This window comes from Micromys minutus, assembly GCF_963924665.1.
Source record: "Micromys minutus genome assembly, chromosome: X".
Taxonomy (NCBI): domain Eukaryota; kingdom Metazoa; phylum Chordata; class Mammalia; order Rodentia; family Muridae; genus Micromys; species Micromys minutus.
In genome coordinates this window covers 56,196,964-56,212,964 of record NC_137970.1, presented here as the reverse complement: position 1 = coordinate 56,212,964, position 16,001 = coordinate 56,196,964, and the positions used below count along the sequence as shown (strand labels likewise).

Here is a 16,001-nt window from a genome sequence, read left to right as displayed (position 1 = left end):
TATAAACTTCTTGTTTATACCAGAATACTTTGAAACAAAAATATTTGAATATTTTTAGTAGCATCTTAATGATCTGCATATATTTGAATATATATGAATATACATTCCAATATTTGAATATTGAATATTTTAGTAGCATCTTAATGATCCATATATATGTATATATGTGTATATATATGCAATTTTTTTTCTAATTTGTTAGATGATAATATTTGTAGAAGCAGGCAGAGAATACAGTTAGATGATGTGGCTCTTTCTATAATCATTCACTAAATATTACCTTATATATATATCAAAGTTTAGAAATTAGAATCACAGTGAACTGTAGGTGGTCTGTGATCTGGTGATCAAAGACTGTTGCTTCATATTTCACACCCTTTCCCAGCAGTGGGGCCAAGATGGGTCAGTCAACTTTTATTTCACTTAAATTACGTGACCACTCACTTTCACCTCTGACCCAGGTCATCCAATGTGAGTCATTTGTCACAGAGTAGAAGAGTCAGTGTGGAGGTTTAAGCATACCTTTTCTCTAGTTCTGGAATTACTCAGAAAATACATTATAATGGTGGTGGAGACTATAATGTAACTTTTTAGATGAACAATTTATCAAGAACAGGATATAGTGTGTTATAATCCCCAAATCACTAAAATAATTTTAATTGTTTAAAAAATTTTAATGCCATGCTAAAATAATTTAAAACCCTGGAAAAAGCATGTGGAAAAGTAGACAATTTCAGAGGAAAAATTTCCTGAAGACTAAAGAGAAATTAAAAGCCTCCTGTCCATACACTTTTCAGAAGACTGAGCAGTTCAAATCCAATGCAATTCCATCTTTACCAATACTTCAAGGTTCTTTTGTGCTAGTAGAATTGAGGAAAGAAAGACAATAAAATTAAAAAGAGAGAAGAAAAAAATACTAAACCACATAAGAATGTCTGAGAAGGGAAAGAGGCAATAACATGTGCATCAATTTTACTAGAACATGTCACCATGAATGGTAAAGGTTAGGATGAAGCTAGAAAACACAAAGCAGAGGACAAAACATTTACATTCAGAGCTAAGAGATTTGGTCATTTTAATGGAGTGATGAAGAATCTTTCAGGAACTTTGATCACTGGAGTGACATGCAAGAGTTAATATGAACTTAAATCCCAAAAATTTCAGTTAAGGAGGTATATGGTCAATTTAATCAAAGATTATGAGTTGATATGAAGCAATTCCAAGGGGTCAGAGCAAAATTAATAATATTGAAAATAGACCCTGTAAGAGGACCAGCAGTCTCAATTAACCTGAACCCCTGAGATTTCTCAGATACTGGATCACCAACCAGGCAGCACACACCGGCTGATGTGAGTTCTCCAGCACATATACAGCAGAGGACTGCCAAGTCTGGGTTCAGTCAGAGAAGATGCAATTAACCCACAAGAGACTGGAATTTAGTGGTCTGGTGGGGTAGGGTAGATGGAGTGGGGACATCCTCGTGGAGATGGGGAGGGGGGAAGAGGTATGGGATGTGGATAGTAGGAGGGTGGATTGGGAGGGGAATAAAATCTTGAATGTAAAAATAAGATAAAAAATAAAAGTCTAAAAACTCATTACCCCAGAATTTGAGAATTGAGTCTAGTAAAAGCATAGGACTGAGAAATGTATTTGTCTGTCTGTCAGTCCATCCATTCATCCACCTGTCCATCCATCCATCCATCCATCCATCCATCCATCCATCCACCCATCCATCTATCTATCTATCTATCTATCCATATATCTATCTATCCATCTATATATCTATCCATCTATCTGAGATATTTAAACAGCTCTGTGCTAAAGAGAATGTTGAATGATGAAACACAGAGGGAAGTTAAATTTAATTTATTTATTGGTTTGGTGGTGGAAATTGAATGTAGTACAGTGAGGTATGAACAGCAAAGTTGTCAAGTAGTAGAGACCATTCATTACCTTGTGAAAAACTCAAAGGGACAGATTTACTGGAATGACATTCATTTATTTTGAGTAATTTGAATTTGAATGAAATATTAGATATTTATGCACGTATATTGGTCATATTGTGGATGTACAACTCTTGATCTCAAGAAAGTCTGACTAGAGGTAATTTTGGACATCCCTAGAATACAAATAGGATTTAAACCATGGATCTGGATATAAGGAAAGCACTAGAAACCTAGGAAAGACAAAAGTCAGTGGCCGAGTACCGAAGTACCAATGGTTGGATATTATAAAGATAAAGAACAATACAGCAAACCAGGCAAGAGTCAATCAATGATGCCGGAGGAAAATATACATAGTTTTATTTTGGAGGCCAAATGAATAAAAATACTTAAAAATTAATAGGGAGAAATAAAATGCATCAAATGATAGTAAGTTGAAGTTAGGAACTTTGTTTTTGCTGATGGGAATAATCCAGTAGGAGAAAATTAGGTGATGTGGAAAAGAGGAAGAAGAGTTCTGAACTGAGATGGTAAGCAATAGAAAAATGAGACTTAGCACTCAACGGAGTGGAATTAATTAAGAACACTCAGTTTTGCCAAGCATAAATCTATCCAGTTAAATCTCTCTCTCTCTCTCTCTCTCTCTCTCTCTCTCTCTCTCTCTCTCTCTCTCTCTCTCTCTCACACACACACACACACACACACACACACACACACACACACTCACACACATTCAAGATTAAAAGCCTCATGTTCTCATTCAAAGGTATCACTGTTGTGGAACCATATTCCTAAAGCTTATTTTTCTTTGGATTTTAAGCAGAGTTAGAGGACAATATTGGTAATTCTTATTTGAATTCACTGCCAACCTCTGTGGCCTCTTTGGTTTCTTAGCACTCCACACCAGATGGTGACATAAATGGAAGGCACTGTTCAGTGTTCTTTAGTAGCACAGCACAACAGCTCTAGATGTAGAAGGGGAGAGGAAGTGGTGTGTCATATGCAGTATGTTAGAAACCTCTCCAAGGTACTGAGCTAATTTTCCAGTGTAGCAACTTCTTTCAAGCCTCTAAGTGTCAAAAGGTGGAATAACTTTTTTTTTTTACTTTAAGTATTAAAATGTTTTGCTGAGGGTTTTGATGAACCACCCAGTGTGTAAGATAGAACTTATGTTACATTACTAGAGCCAAAGAACAGCAAAGGCGTAAAGCACAAAGTGAAAAATACTGAAGCATTATTGTCACTGCAGATCATACATTCTTGGGGAGGCATTTAGCATTAGACACTCTGCCTTTGTTGTTATGGCTAGAGTCTGCTTAGTGGTGTGTGTGTTTTGTTTTGTGTGTGTGTGTGTTGGGTGCACTTGTTTGGGGACATGCAAGAGATCGAACCGTTGTGAGTTCATCAGTACTGTTAGGGCAACCCTCAGGAGCATCTTAAGTGAGACAAACCAGGTAGAGTGGAAAGGTGGGAAGCACAGTTCTATTGATTCCCTTTAAATGAATTATCTGCTGCTTCTAGCTTCTAGGTGGTTAACTTGAGTCTTAAAAAATCCCCTCCCTGGTAGTATTTACTAGGTACTGAAATGGGCGTGGCGCAGTCTATAAAACACCAGTGTTTTGTTAGGCCCAGCAAGCTGGTCCTTGGACAGAGTCGGGACTCCTGAAGCTCTCTGCAGAGCCCATCAGTTCCCGCATGCTGCTTGGGAATCCTCCCGCCAGCCAGGCAGTTCGGTAGTCTTGGGAGGGCCTGCTGAGCATGTGTAGGGAGCATTGCGCATGCTCTGTGGAGTGGGCAGGTTTAGCAGGCGCGAGCTGTGGGCTTTACTACAGTTCGCCCGCCTCCCCCGCGCAGCACGCCCCCTCCTCGTCTTCCCGCCCCCAGCACGCGCTCCCTGCAAACCACCCCGCCCCCCAACCCCCTCTCCACTCGGGGCTGGGGAACCTCCATTGACGTGGGGGTGACGCCGCGGCGCCGCTGCCGCGGGGGGTTCCAGGCGCCGCACAGGTAACGCGGCAGCAGCCGCCATATTGGCGGCGAGCGGGGAGGGGGCCGGGGAGAGGAGGGGGGGGGAGCGGCGCGGGCAGCAGGGGGGGCGGCCCCGCGGAGCTTGGCGGGGCGGGCGGCGAGAGCTGTGCGGCTGCTCGAGAGGAGGCAGCACTGAGTTTGTCTTCTCTTTCTGCACCCCAGCAGCGGGCGGGGACCCCCGTGGTCTCTCTTTTGAGGTACCCGCCCTTGGCGAGGTCACTGGTCACCCAGCGGGAGTCCTGGTCCTACGAAGAAGACCACCAGGAGCCAGCTCATCAGACGGGATGCATGCTGGTGCTGGGGACTAACAGCTTCTTTTCGAGTGCTCCTGAAGCGGCGATGCTACCATTCGCTCCCGCGGAGGATCCCTGGGACCAAGACATGGAGGTGTTCGGCAGCACGAGCAGTAGCGAGGTTAGTGCGGTGGGCGGGACCGGCTGCAAGTCTGCAGCTCCGTGTCCGGCGGGCGGGAGAGCGGGGTGCCTGCTAGCCCCCCACCCCCTTCCTGGGGGCCCAGACCTAGCTCTGGCAGAATGAGGGCGGGAAAAGGGTCAGGACAAGGAGCTCCAGCCTGCAGAGCTGCAGCTTGGCCTCTGGAACTCTGGAGGTGCGGCCACGCCGGAGTTTGTTCTAAGTTTCTTCACTTTCAACCCGGAGCGGGACTTGGGGACACGCGGGGTGCCGTGCCTGACTCTGCATTCCTCTTGCGCCACGCTGCCTCTGCTCTCTGAGAATTGGAGCTGAGGACCTGAGCTTGCTGTAGAACTCCAGTGCTTTATGAACTCAGGGAAACAAAAACACACCAAGGTGACTAACTCTGGGGACTTTTATCCCAGGAGACCATTATTCCGTGGTAACAGCATTCTCATTTCTTTGCAGCCTGCTATCTTTTCTTCTTTCTTCTTACCTGAAGTGGAGAACTGGCAGCCTTTTAATCCATGTGCAGGTGAACGGCTGTTGCTTGTTCTCAGTTTCTTTTACTCTCCTTCACTTTTACTTCAACCCTTTCTTTACCTTTTTCCAGTCTTCATACCTGAGCAGATTGTGGGTACCACAGGCCAAGTGATACCCAGAGCTTGAGACCCGATTTTAGTAAAGCTTAGCCAAGTTGAACCAAAATACTTCCGTTCTCCCCTTTTCCCGCCGTTCATTCTTACTTCTGAAACTGTACCAGCTGTGCTTTGCAGTTGGGCCACATGAACTTAGATGTGCACAGGTATTTTATTGTTTGGTTACAAAAAGTGGGCACTATTTGAACACAAAAACCTACCTATTGTGATAGAAAGTTGGATCCTTTCCTAGCCACTTAATCATAAGCATAGTATTCCAGTAGAGGCCACCATACACCTCCTAAAATAGTTGAATGCCAGTTTGATTCACAACAGAATGTTTTGAAGACTCAGAATCCTGGAAATCTCAAGGGTGAGCCTTTGTCTTCAAATATTATTCCCTCTTTAAAAAATACCTTGGATTATTGTATGATTACTTGTCATTTTCCCTTTATGTTATTTTAACTTAAACTAGGGTTAGATTACCTATAAGAATAACTCAGAACAAGAGATTTTTTGGAAATAAATTGACAAATATTGTGAAGTTCTTTATACAGATAAGATATATATTATTATTAAACTGAGTGATTACAGAATGTTTTAATATTTTACATCTCTTTAGAATTGGTTAAAAGTGAGATTCTTCTTAAAATGTGGACATTCTAGCTGCATGTATAAAGTGTCTAACCATACTATCCAAGTGGGGGATTTTTGTTTTATTAATAAAGCACAAGTATTTAATTTATATAGGAAGTAGGGACCTTGCAGATATTTACTATCTTATTTTTAGATTTAATTAATTTTGAATGCAGTATCTTCTAAATTGTAATTAATACACATGATTTTTTAAAAAAAATTTGCAGTATGTTTTAGATATTGTAGAGATTTAATAACATTTTTCTTAGTCTCCAATTTGGAGAAATGCTCCAGTGGAAACTGCTAAAACCTACGAAGTAAAACAAAAGGTGAAGGTAATATGTGTGGTGAAGATAGTATTTCTGAGTTCTTTGTTTAAAACCATTATGATTGGTTAGATTTAGCCCTGTAAATTACTTTATTAAAATATTCTGGTTGGAATTTTAGCACTACATATTGGCTGACTAATTTTTTTTTCTTATTATATTCTGTTAAAAAACAGTTTTATTTTATAGAATTTATATTTATTTTCATCACATGCTTTGATATTGAGTTTATAGAAATTCTGGCTTTTAAGTTTAAACTTTACAACCCTCAGTTATGTTGGGTTTTAGAACAAAGGCATTTTTTATTATATGTCTGAATATATTATATAATGGAATCTAAAATTTCTGGAATGCTTAAAGAAAGTGTAGGTATGTATTTGTTAATTTTGATGTCAAAACAAATAATTTCTATGTGCTGAATACTGGTAAGACTAAACATTAATTATTAAATTATAGTCATTTATGTAGTTTAAGGTGTTTTTCAATATATTTTACCTTTCTTGCTTATATGAACAGTAGAGAACTTTAGAATTATTTTTAAGCACTATATAAATTGAGAAAACGTCTTAATATGTTTTAACACAAGAAAACCATAGGCAGCAACAGTTTTAGGTCAATGGTAAGCCATTGAGGTGATGAGCCTAATTCCTGTTTGAAAAAATTTCCTATGGGGAAATATGTCAAGGTTTCAATAAAAAACTAGTTTGGTTCCAGTGAATAGTAGAAAATGGACTTGCAAAGGGGAAACATGGGCTCCATTGGCTCTTGGGGAAAAATTCCTGGAAACAGGGCTGTAAGTTAAGCAAGAAGCTCTGGTTGTGAGAGGCTTGCAGGGACTGTTTCAATTAAGTCTGCTGGGAATAACAACTTCAAAGGGCATCACCCCTCTGGCAGCTGCAATTTAAGCTCTTGCCTGGATTCTGTCAAGATCAAGAAAGAGGTGTTACTTGAGATGATATTGGTTGTTCCTGGGCAAGGGTCATAAAGAACAGCCTGTTTGAGTACCATGAATTCTTCATGAATTCCATGAATATTACAGTTTGCATAGTAGTTTTCTTTTTTGCATGTGTATGTGAAGGAAAATATTTGGTTCTTTTTGGAAGAATTGATTATAGTGTTTTGAATTTGTACATCATATAATGAATATTTTACTAGAATTCTGGTACTTTTATATTCTTATCAATATGTTTTTGTTTAAGAAACTTAGTTTGGGGAGTAATTTAATTCATTGATCAAAGGAATTTGAGGTTAAAGCTATAGCCATGAAAATTTTAATCAGGATAAATTGAGAAAACTTAGCAAGATTTAATTAATTTTTATGACACTCTGTAGTAATAAAAGAAAGAACATGAACATTGAAAGCAGATCAATCTGTACTCCAGCATCCCCAATAGATATGTGATAATACATATTATCTTAGTTCTTTAGACAACTTCATCTGCAGGTGGGAAGAAAAATATTTTTGAAAGTTGTTATATAAAATAAATTTAGCACTGGGCTTAATATACTTAGGAAGTTGATCTTTGTATAGAATGTGTCTAATAAATAGCAGTTCCCTTTATTTTCTCATTAAAATTGAATTATTGTCCTGTGTGTGTGTGTGTGTGTGTGTGTGTGTGTGTGTGTGTGTGTGTGTAGCCTTGGAGTAGCCATACCCCCAGGCTTTCTCCAGTGAGTTTTTTAAACACTTCCTAAATCTGATCATTTCTTCCAAAGTTATTGTTCTCTTTTAAATCACAGATAGGATGATACAGATCATATTCAGGGATACTTAGAGGGATTAAAAAAATACAAAATTTATTCTGGAAAGTGGTTAATTAGGCATTTTGTTTACATTCTGCTTTGATATTGTGTTTAGAATTCTTATAGGAGTACTGATATCACACTATATAGTACAATAATGTGAAATGTCTGGAGATGCATTTCTGAATCATATTTTTCCTCAGTGATTTAAATTAGATGAGCAAGACAGGAATTTGAGAAATTGTTACTGTAAATGGCACAGGACCATTAAAGAAGGGGTGTGATAATGGCAGTCATTATTTAGGGATATAGATCTGATAAGGCCTTGTGGAGGAGGCTGGATTTGATTAGGGTATTCTAGAGCAATAATATTTTCATAGTGGTGAAAGAAGCAATTCAAATGGATAGACAGTGTAAGCAAAACTGTACTTACTTTGGAAAGGAGAGATATGTATCACTGGGATGTATATTTACATCGGACCATTGTGTGAAATTACATGAGTCCAGATTGCATGGTTCTTTTAAAACAAGTTTATGGGTATAATTTTATTTTGTAAATATCAACTATCTTTTAGAATGTTTAGTGGCATCACATTTGTGCTTTGAAAAATGACCAGTGGCAGTGTTGGTGGTAAATATCAGTGAGGAGACTGTTATAGTCTGAGAAGATTTTGTGGAGGACTCAAAGGGGGAGCTGATCAAAGACATCTTGCAAAGAATAGGTAGAACATAGTAACTGATTAGATGTTGGAAAAAAAGAGGGTAGACGGAAGAGCTTGCATTAGAAGTCTGATAAAAACAAATTCAGTTTAACAGGTAATGTGTGCCAGCTAATATAAATCTATGCTAGTCAGTAGACTATTATAGAGAAATATATCTTTGAAGTAGTACAGGATAGAAAGGCAAGGTGAACCTCCTTCCTTTCTTGTGTTGTCTTGAACAATAGCAGACTATTCTTATTTGGCCACTTGGTTATGGTTTAAAGTATTTAGTACTAATGTACTTATTATTGGCTAAAGTTATTCAGGCTTTAAAAATTATCCTAATGTACACTATTATTATATCATGAAGATTCTTTAATGTGGTAAATAGTCATGTATGCAGAATGCTTTTCTAGAATCAGGGAAAAGGAGTCAAGAATATGTGAATTTCTCACTTGATTTTGCCATGTTTTGTTGATTATAACCCTTTATCATGTAATTTCTTTCCTGATTCTTCTAAGTTTATTTTTAAGCTAGTCTGGTCTGGAAATATTCAGGTCAATTCATTCTAGGGCGGGGCCTCTACATTTCCATACCTTGATTAATTCATCAAGAGAAGTAATTATGACCTTGATGTTCCATAATAGGGCCTGAATGGTACAGCTGCTTTCTTAGACCACATTATTTCAAACTACCCTACTCATAGTTTCTTTCATTTCTGATCTTGAGAAAGAAGTCAAGGTATTTTTTTCTTCCTGTGATTGTTTTCTTGGTTGGTTTTATCACTGTATTTAGGGGCAATTCTAAAGACTAGTAAGCACACAAAATTCAGTACTTTGTCAGTAATTTGACATATGTTATCTCTGAGGATGATTTACTGTCCTTGTTGATGATTATTTTATGTGTGCATTCTTAATTTTTTTCTTTAGATGGATAAAGAGTTGCATAGAAGAGAGATCTGAGAGATAAACTACATTATCTATGATTTGCTGATCATAGAGATTTGTTCTGAATTTTCATGCAGGTATCTTGTGTAACTGATTTTTCTGACATGTTTTAACCTGTACATTTGAAGTCAGTCCCCAACTCCAACCCCTATGTATGTGAGACAGAAAGCGAGTTAGCTGCTTACTGTTTATTTTACAGCGTATTTGAGACAGGTTATAGGAAATATAAGTCATAAACTCTTGGTAGCTCCTGAAATGGAAAGTAGCAAATATAGAAAGGGTAGAGGGAAGTGGAAGTAGTGGCTGAGACAAAACACAGGTTAATAAACTTTAGACTACTTCACATTTAATAAAATAGAATTATAAACTTAGCCTTCAGTTTCTTTGTTCTCAATTTTGGTTGTTTATTAGATTCATGTGGGCCTTTGTTTTTCAAGATGTCCATGCCAGTGTTGTACTCTTAGATGTGTTGATACTTTACTGCATTGGAAAGCACCTGAGCATCATTTTCTGGACAATTATAATATCAAAACATTGTAAAGAAAATAACTCTAGGCCAAAGTAAAAAGAAAAATAGTCCTCCAGTTCTTATTGGCCAATAAAATAAAAGGTTAATTCCCAAGATAGCAATTAGAAAAGTAAATTTTCTGGGAATTGTGATATGGTTCTGAGTGTTTTTATCCCTGTTGTTTTAAATATGTGACAAGGACTGAAGCAGGTGTTTGAGCTGTTTTAGATACTAGTGCTGCTTACTTTTAATATTTGATTTTTTATTACATTAAAACCAAAATTTTAATATTCTTGCTTATTTAGATATAGTGTAGCCATATATTTAGAATGTCATATTAGTCATTCCTCTGTCACTTAATAAAACATGTGAGAAAATAACTTGAATAAAAGAAAGATAGTTTGCTTCACAGTTTCCATGAGTTCAGTTCATAATCATTTGGTCTCATTGTTGTGGGCCTGTGTCCAGCTATAACATCACAGTGAGGAGGTCATGGTAATCAAGCCTACTTTCTTGTGGCTGCCAGGAGGCAAAGAAAGAGAGGGAGAGAAGGGAAGGAAAAAATAATGGGAAATGGAGAAAAGGCTTACTTTCAGGTGCACATCCTGTCAGCCTCCTTCTTCCCCTACTAAATCTCACCTTCTATCCCCTTCAAAGGACACTATTACCAAGCAACTAAATCTTTATTGTATGGATTTTGGGGATCATTTCAGATCCCAAACACAGCAATATCAGTTAAGGAAGGGAATGTTGACCATTTGATTAACAAATATTCATTTGTATTATCTCCTAAACAAGTAGAGGGATCAATTGTTTTAACTCAGACTGTAAGATTTCCATTCACCATGGCAGGGAAGACATACTAGAGCAGCTCACTCAGGTCATTGCTGTGAGAATGTGGCAAATCAAGACTCTGCAAGAATAACTAAACAGAGAATTGTTTAGAGGAAGCATACATGGATTTTCAGAAAAGACCAGCTCATGTAGTAGAGCAGATCTTTAAACAGTATTAGTTTGATTTCATTTTTTTGTGCCTGTGTCAGATCTGTTTTCACTGTTGTACAGTGTTCTGATTTGTGGTTTTAATAAGTTTGGCTTATCCATTATTCAGTTAAAAACCATTAGTTTGTAGTAATTATGACTACTAACATAATTTTGTTTAGAGATACTGATTTGAACAGAACTTCATTTTCTTTAGGCAAATCCTTATAAATGAAGTTGCCATGTGAAAGTTCCAGTTTCTTTGAATTTTTCTTAGTACTTGAAATTGTCTGTTAGGGTTAAAAAGGAATATAGTGATATTACATTACTTTTGAGCTTCCATTTGCTTTATTACAAGCATTGTTGGGGATTTTGTTGAAGCACTTGTCATGCAAATGTTTTCTCTAGTGAATTGTCTTTTTAATATTTCTTAATTTTTACATTAACTTACAGTTTTCTTAAGAGTTTTGAGATTTCTGGAATTAGGCCCTTTATCGGGAATTGATTGACATATGACTTTTGTCTTTGCCTTTCATTCTGTGGCCTGTATTTTTATCTTATTCTCTTAATGAAGAGTAGAGGTTTTAGTTTTAATGAAGTCTAGTTTCTGAATTTCTTCTTTTGTATAAGAAAAATTTACCTGAATCCAAGGTCACAAAATTTTCCTGTTTATTTTATTGATACATGAAGTGTATGCCATTTTTAGACTTTTGATCAACTTTTGATTGATTCTTATAAATGATAGGTAGTATGAATTATTGTTCATTTTTTCCTATATTGATATCCAGTATTCTTGCTTAAAAGACTGTTTTCCACTGAATATACTATTCAGAAAGAATTTGTCATGCACATGTCAGTTTTTAATAAAAAATAGTATTAGTCAGCCTTTTCAGATTCTCTAGAAAGTCAGAAACACAAAATATTCTAGTAAGTGTTCTGAAAGGAGAATATCTGAGTATGGATTCCATCTCCTTCATTTATTTATGCTGTGACCTTTGCTAAGTTGCTAACTTAGTTGCTTGATTTGTACAGATGGGATTGATGATAAAACAGTGCTTGTGACTACTCAGAGTGTATCTTTTCTAATTGTGTCTATTTAGTAAGAATTATTACTTTTACATGTTTTCCTTTTGCAGTCTAGGTTCTTGAAAATTAATAGATTTTTCAAATTAAAAAATTAACTATTAGATGACTTTTGCATGTGATAGTTTTTAAGCATCCTGTGTAACTATAAAGTGATTATAAGTTTTATTTAAAGGCATTTTATTCACAAAGAGCATTTCTTTAATACTTGATTTTCTTTATGGCTTGAATTTTGAAACCGTTTATTCTCAGATTAGTTATAGTAAGGCTTCTTCTTATCCCTTCTACAAGAAGATGGTGCTGCTTTTTTAGAACATCTGTTTTTCTGTGTTATTTCATTATCGAGTCATGATTGCTTCTAGTTAATATTTGACACCAAAGTTTACTAATAAAAACATTTTTGGCAATATTTTATCTTAAGCTAATAGCTTGTACTAGCTTTCTTCAAAAACTCATTTTAAAAAACATTTTTATCATTTTTCTCTATTTTTTTTCTGAAATGAATAGAATATGGTATAATGTGTTTACAAGCTATGAGTTGGGTGCAGATTGGTTTTATCTTGTAACTAATTTGCTGTGTGTTCTTAAATGTTAATTAATTTGATGTTTTTCATTTGTAAAATGTAAATTAGCATATTTATGGTTATTTTGAAAGGAAAATATAGCAGTTGTGTTTTATATAGGTTTGATAAGAACAATACAATTTTTGAACAAAATAAAAATATTTCTCATAAACCAAATTTGTTAGCCTTGAAAAATAACTCAATAGACAATTATTCATTTCTTATTCTCAAGGCATTATAATGTAATTATATGTACATTATATCTATAAGAGGTTATTACAGTGAGAAGTTTTACAAAGAATATCAAGTATGTAGAAAGGTTTTATATAAATTAAGATTCATTTATACCATATATAGTACATGTTCCTTGCAAGCAAACTTTCAAAATGTGTTTGACATAGCCCTTATGAAATTGGCAAGATGGCATATGTCTTGGCTTTTAGTATACAATGACTTCATTCAAACACTTTCAAGTTATTAACTCTGATATCAGCTAAGAACAGTAAACAAATTCCTGTCTCAATAGAAAGCAGATTGATTTTTTTATTTATTCTGTCATTAAATTAATTTAAAAAAACAAAACCAGAAGATCCACAAATATATTTGGACATATTTAGTATGGATATGCTTAGTATAACCCAGGAGAAACATAGTATTGCTGTAAGTAATAGTATTTTTGAAAGGATAATTGTTCTTCGATTGATTTTAATTGATTTGAAATGCTATTTGATTTTCATTCATTTATCAAATGAGTAGTATCTGTGTATGATACATAAGGTATGGTATTTGTTTGATAGGCTTCATTGGGTAGTGTTCTAGACTCATGCCTTTATAACTGAAGACCAATGACATATGTATATGTGTGTGTGTGTGTGTGTGTGTGTGTTTGTGTGTGTATTTATAATCACAAGAAAGTGTCTAAATAGTATAATATGGAGTAACACCAACAAATTTAGGTCTAGAGAAAGGTTTAAAAATATCTTTCTGAGGTGTTAATGTTTTAGTTTCTATGCTATTATTTACAGACTAAGTAAGTGATGCATTTACCCCTTTGTTTTTAAAAGTAGCAGTAATAGTTGATTTCTTCCTACTTAAATAAGCTGTCAGAAAGTAGAGCTTTAAAAGCAGAAAACACATACTCAATGAGCATCTCTCAGTTCAGTTTGTGCACTATTACTATTTGTATTATTCCTGAGAGAGTTTAGAAACATGTCTATATTGATTTGTTTTTCAGTATTCTAGAATTATTTCTGCCATATAGAAAGTTATTTTCACTAATGAATGCCTTTTAAGTATTTAATAAATTACTTGTGAATTTGGATCTTGTATTAGTTACTTAATAATGTAAGGGGTAAAAAAGATCTTTTTAGCTTACTGTTTCAGAGTATTGATCCATTATAATGGGAAAGAAATGTAAGTTTGAGTTATGTGAACGAGTAAGCAGAGGATAGTATATGTCATAGATCTGGTCTTCTTCTCTTTTTTTAATTCACCTGGCCACTATCCTGTGGTGCCACTCACTTCTCAATTAATCCTGTCTAAAAACACCCTCACAGATACACCTATAGGTATGTCTTAACAATCTCCTATGTGATTCTGAGCCAGTCAGGGTAACAATGGAAGTTGATTATCACAGCTTTTGTAGGTACATTAGTATTCTTGCATTGGGTATTAAAACAGTAAGAGTTCTAGAGGTTAAATTTCTGAGTTACTAAGCTATTCTAGAATTAATGCTAGCTCTTCATTTACTCATGTTTGATTTTATATATACTATATCTAATTGGAGAAGTATATGCTGAAATTATGGCAGAAGACATAAATAGCTGTTGTAGGAATTGCAGTAGATTTTAAAACTTATGCTGAGTTTTTAACTTTATAATAAAGTTGTTAAAATGAAGTTGTTCAAAACAAGCTAACAATATGAACAATGACTTTTTGAAGGGAGGGGAGTTAACTATGTTGCCAGAGTGATCTCATTCTAAGTAGCTGAAAGAGTGTTGTATGACACTTTGCTTCAATTATTTATTTATTGGGTTTTAAATGTTTTTAGAAGTCCTAGGTATTGAACCCAAGTCCTTGAGAGATATCTGTAAGCAGTCCTTGGTAGATATCGCCTTGGTTATGCAATGATAAGATGATTCTTTTTATTTTCACCATTTTATTTCAACTAATAGGCTTGTTGGATCAGTAAAGTCATTGATTACAGTGGCCATTTCCCCCTATAAATTACAGCATTTCTGAAGGTAGTGAAGTGTGAATTGCTATAGCGTTTTGGCAAGGTGTCCAGAGTAGATAATAAATATTGCAACTTGATAGACAAATGATAAAACCTTAAATGTAATCATCTTTTTAGTTATTATATTTTTGGTTCTACATTGTTTGAAATCAGTATGCTTGACATATTTGGTATTATTTTTTTTCAAATTTATAATGCCACAACTTAAATATTGAAAATGATTTGGCTGAATTATGCTGTTTCCATAAATTGATTTAAATATTCTTAACCCATTAGTCTTTTAACGTGATTAACAGCTTCACAATCTAATGTGCTGTTTTTTTTTTCTACTTTTAGGGTTGTACATTTGCAAGTTTCTGCAATTAAAGATCTGGTTCTCTAGCATTTAAAATGCACTGAAACTTAGGAATCCATTTTGGTGGCCTTTTTTTTGGGGGGGGGGGTGTCTGGAACTTTTGATACTTTGTGTTTTCCACATTCTGGGATTAAAAGTGTATAGTCAATATTTCTCTCTTGTTCAGTATTTATTAGAAAAACTGTAAACATTTAAGAAACACTAGAGAAAAATTAGTTTAAATGGAAAATACAGGTTGAGCTAAGTACATGCCTATGATCTCAGCTCTTGGGAAACAGATGCAGGAGGATCATGGATTCAAGACCAACATGGAGTACATAGAAAATTCTAGGTTGCCCAGAGTTACATAGTGAGATGCTTGGTAAAACAAAATTTAAAAGAAAGTTAACTGGATCTGGTTTGTGATGCCACACATGTTATATCTGAGTGACAGAGGCAGGAGGAATTATGTGAATTTAAGACCGGTCTGGGATACATAGTGAGTACCAGGCCATTCATGGTTATGTTTGTGCCCCCCCTTTCAGTTAGGGTCTCATACTAGCCCAGAGCTGTTGGAACTCATTATGTAGCCCAAGGTAGCATTGAATTTACAGTACTCCTACCTCAGCCTTAAGAGTGCTAGGGTATGGGCCACCATATCTGCTTAAATTAACGTGTTTCTTGATAGAAAATATGGCAGTTACTGTGAGACTGAATTAATTTGTGTAGAGGGAAAAGGAAAACGTGTAACTTTACAACTTGATACAGATGAGCAGGCATTTAAAACACAGATAGCTAAAGTGGTAACGACTCTAAAGACCATCTATATCTTTAATTTTGTTTTTGTGCCTTCAGTATATTTTATCAGTGAATTCATTTCACAGCAAAACTTCATAATTGCTTTTAGATATCTGGCTAAGGAA

At 35.6% G+C, this 16,001-nt stretch overlaps 1 protein-coding gene across 2 annotated transcripts in view; it reads left to right on the top strand.

The window, feature by feature from the left end:
* Nucleotides 1-16,001, top strand: part of RPS6KA6 (ribosomal protein S6 kinase A6) — a gene marked incomplete at both ends in the record, with an annotated part of 96,628 nt that overhangs the window by 16,889 nt on the left and 63,738 nt on the right. The window contains one exon of one of the 2 annotated variants that reach the window (XM_080909986.1): nucleotides 4,134-4,385. In XM_080909986.1, the coding sequence (XP_080766112.1) occupies nucleotides 4,134-4,385 (252 nt within the window). Of the gene's footprint in view, nucleotides 1-4,133; nucleotides 4,386-16,001 lie in introns of those variants that run through there. The other variant, XM_080909987.1, reaches the window with a different exon arrangement.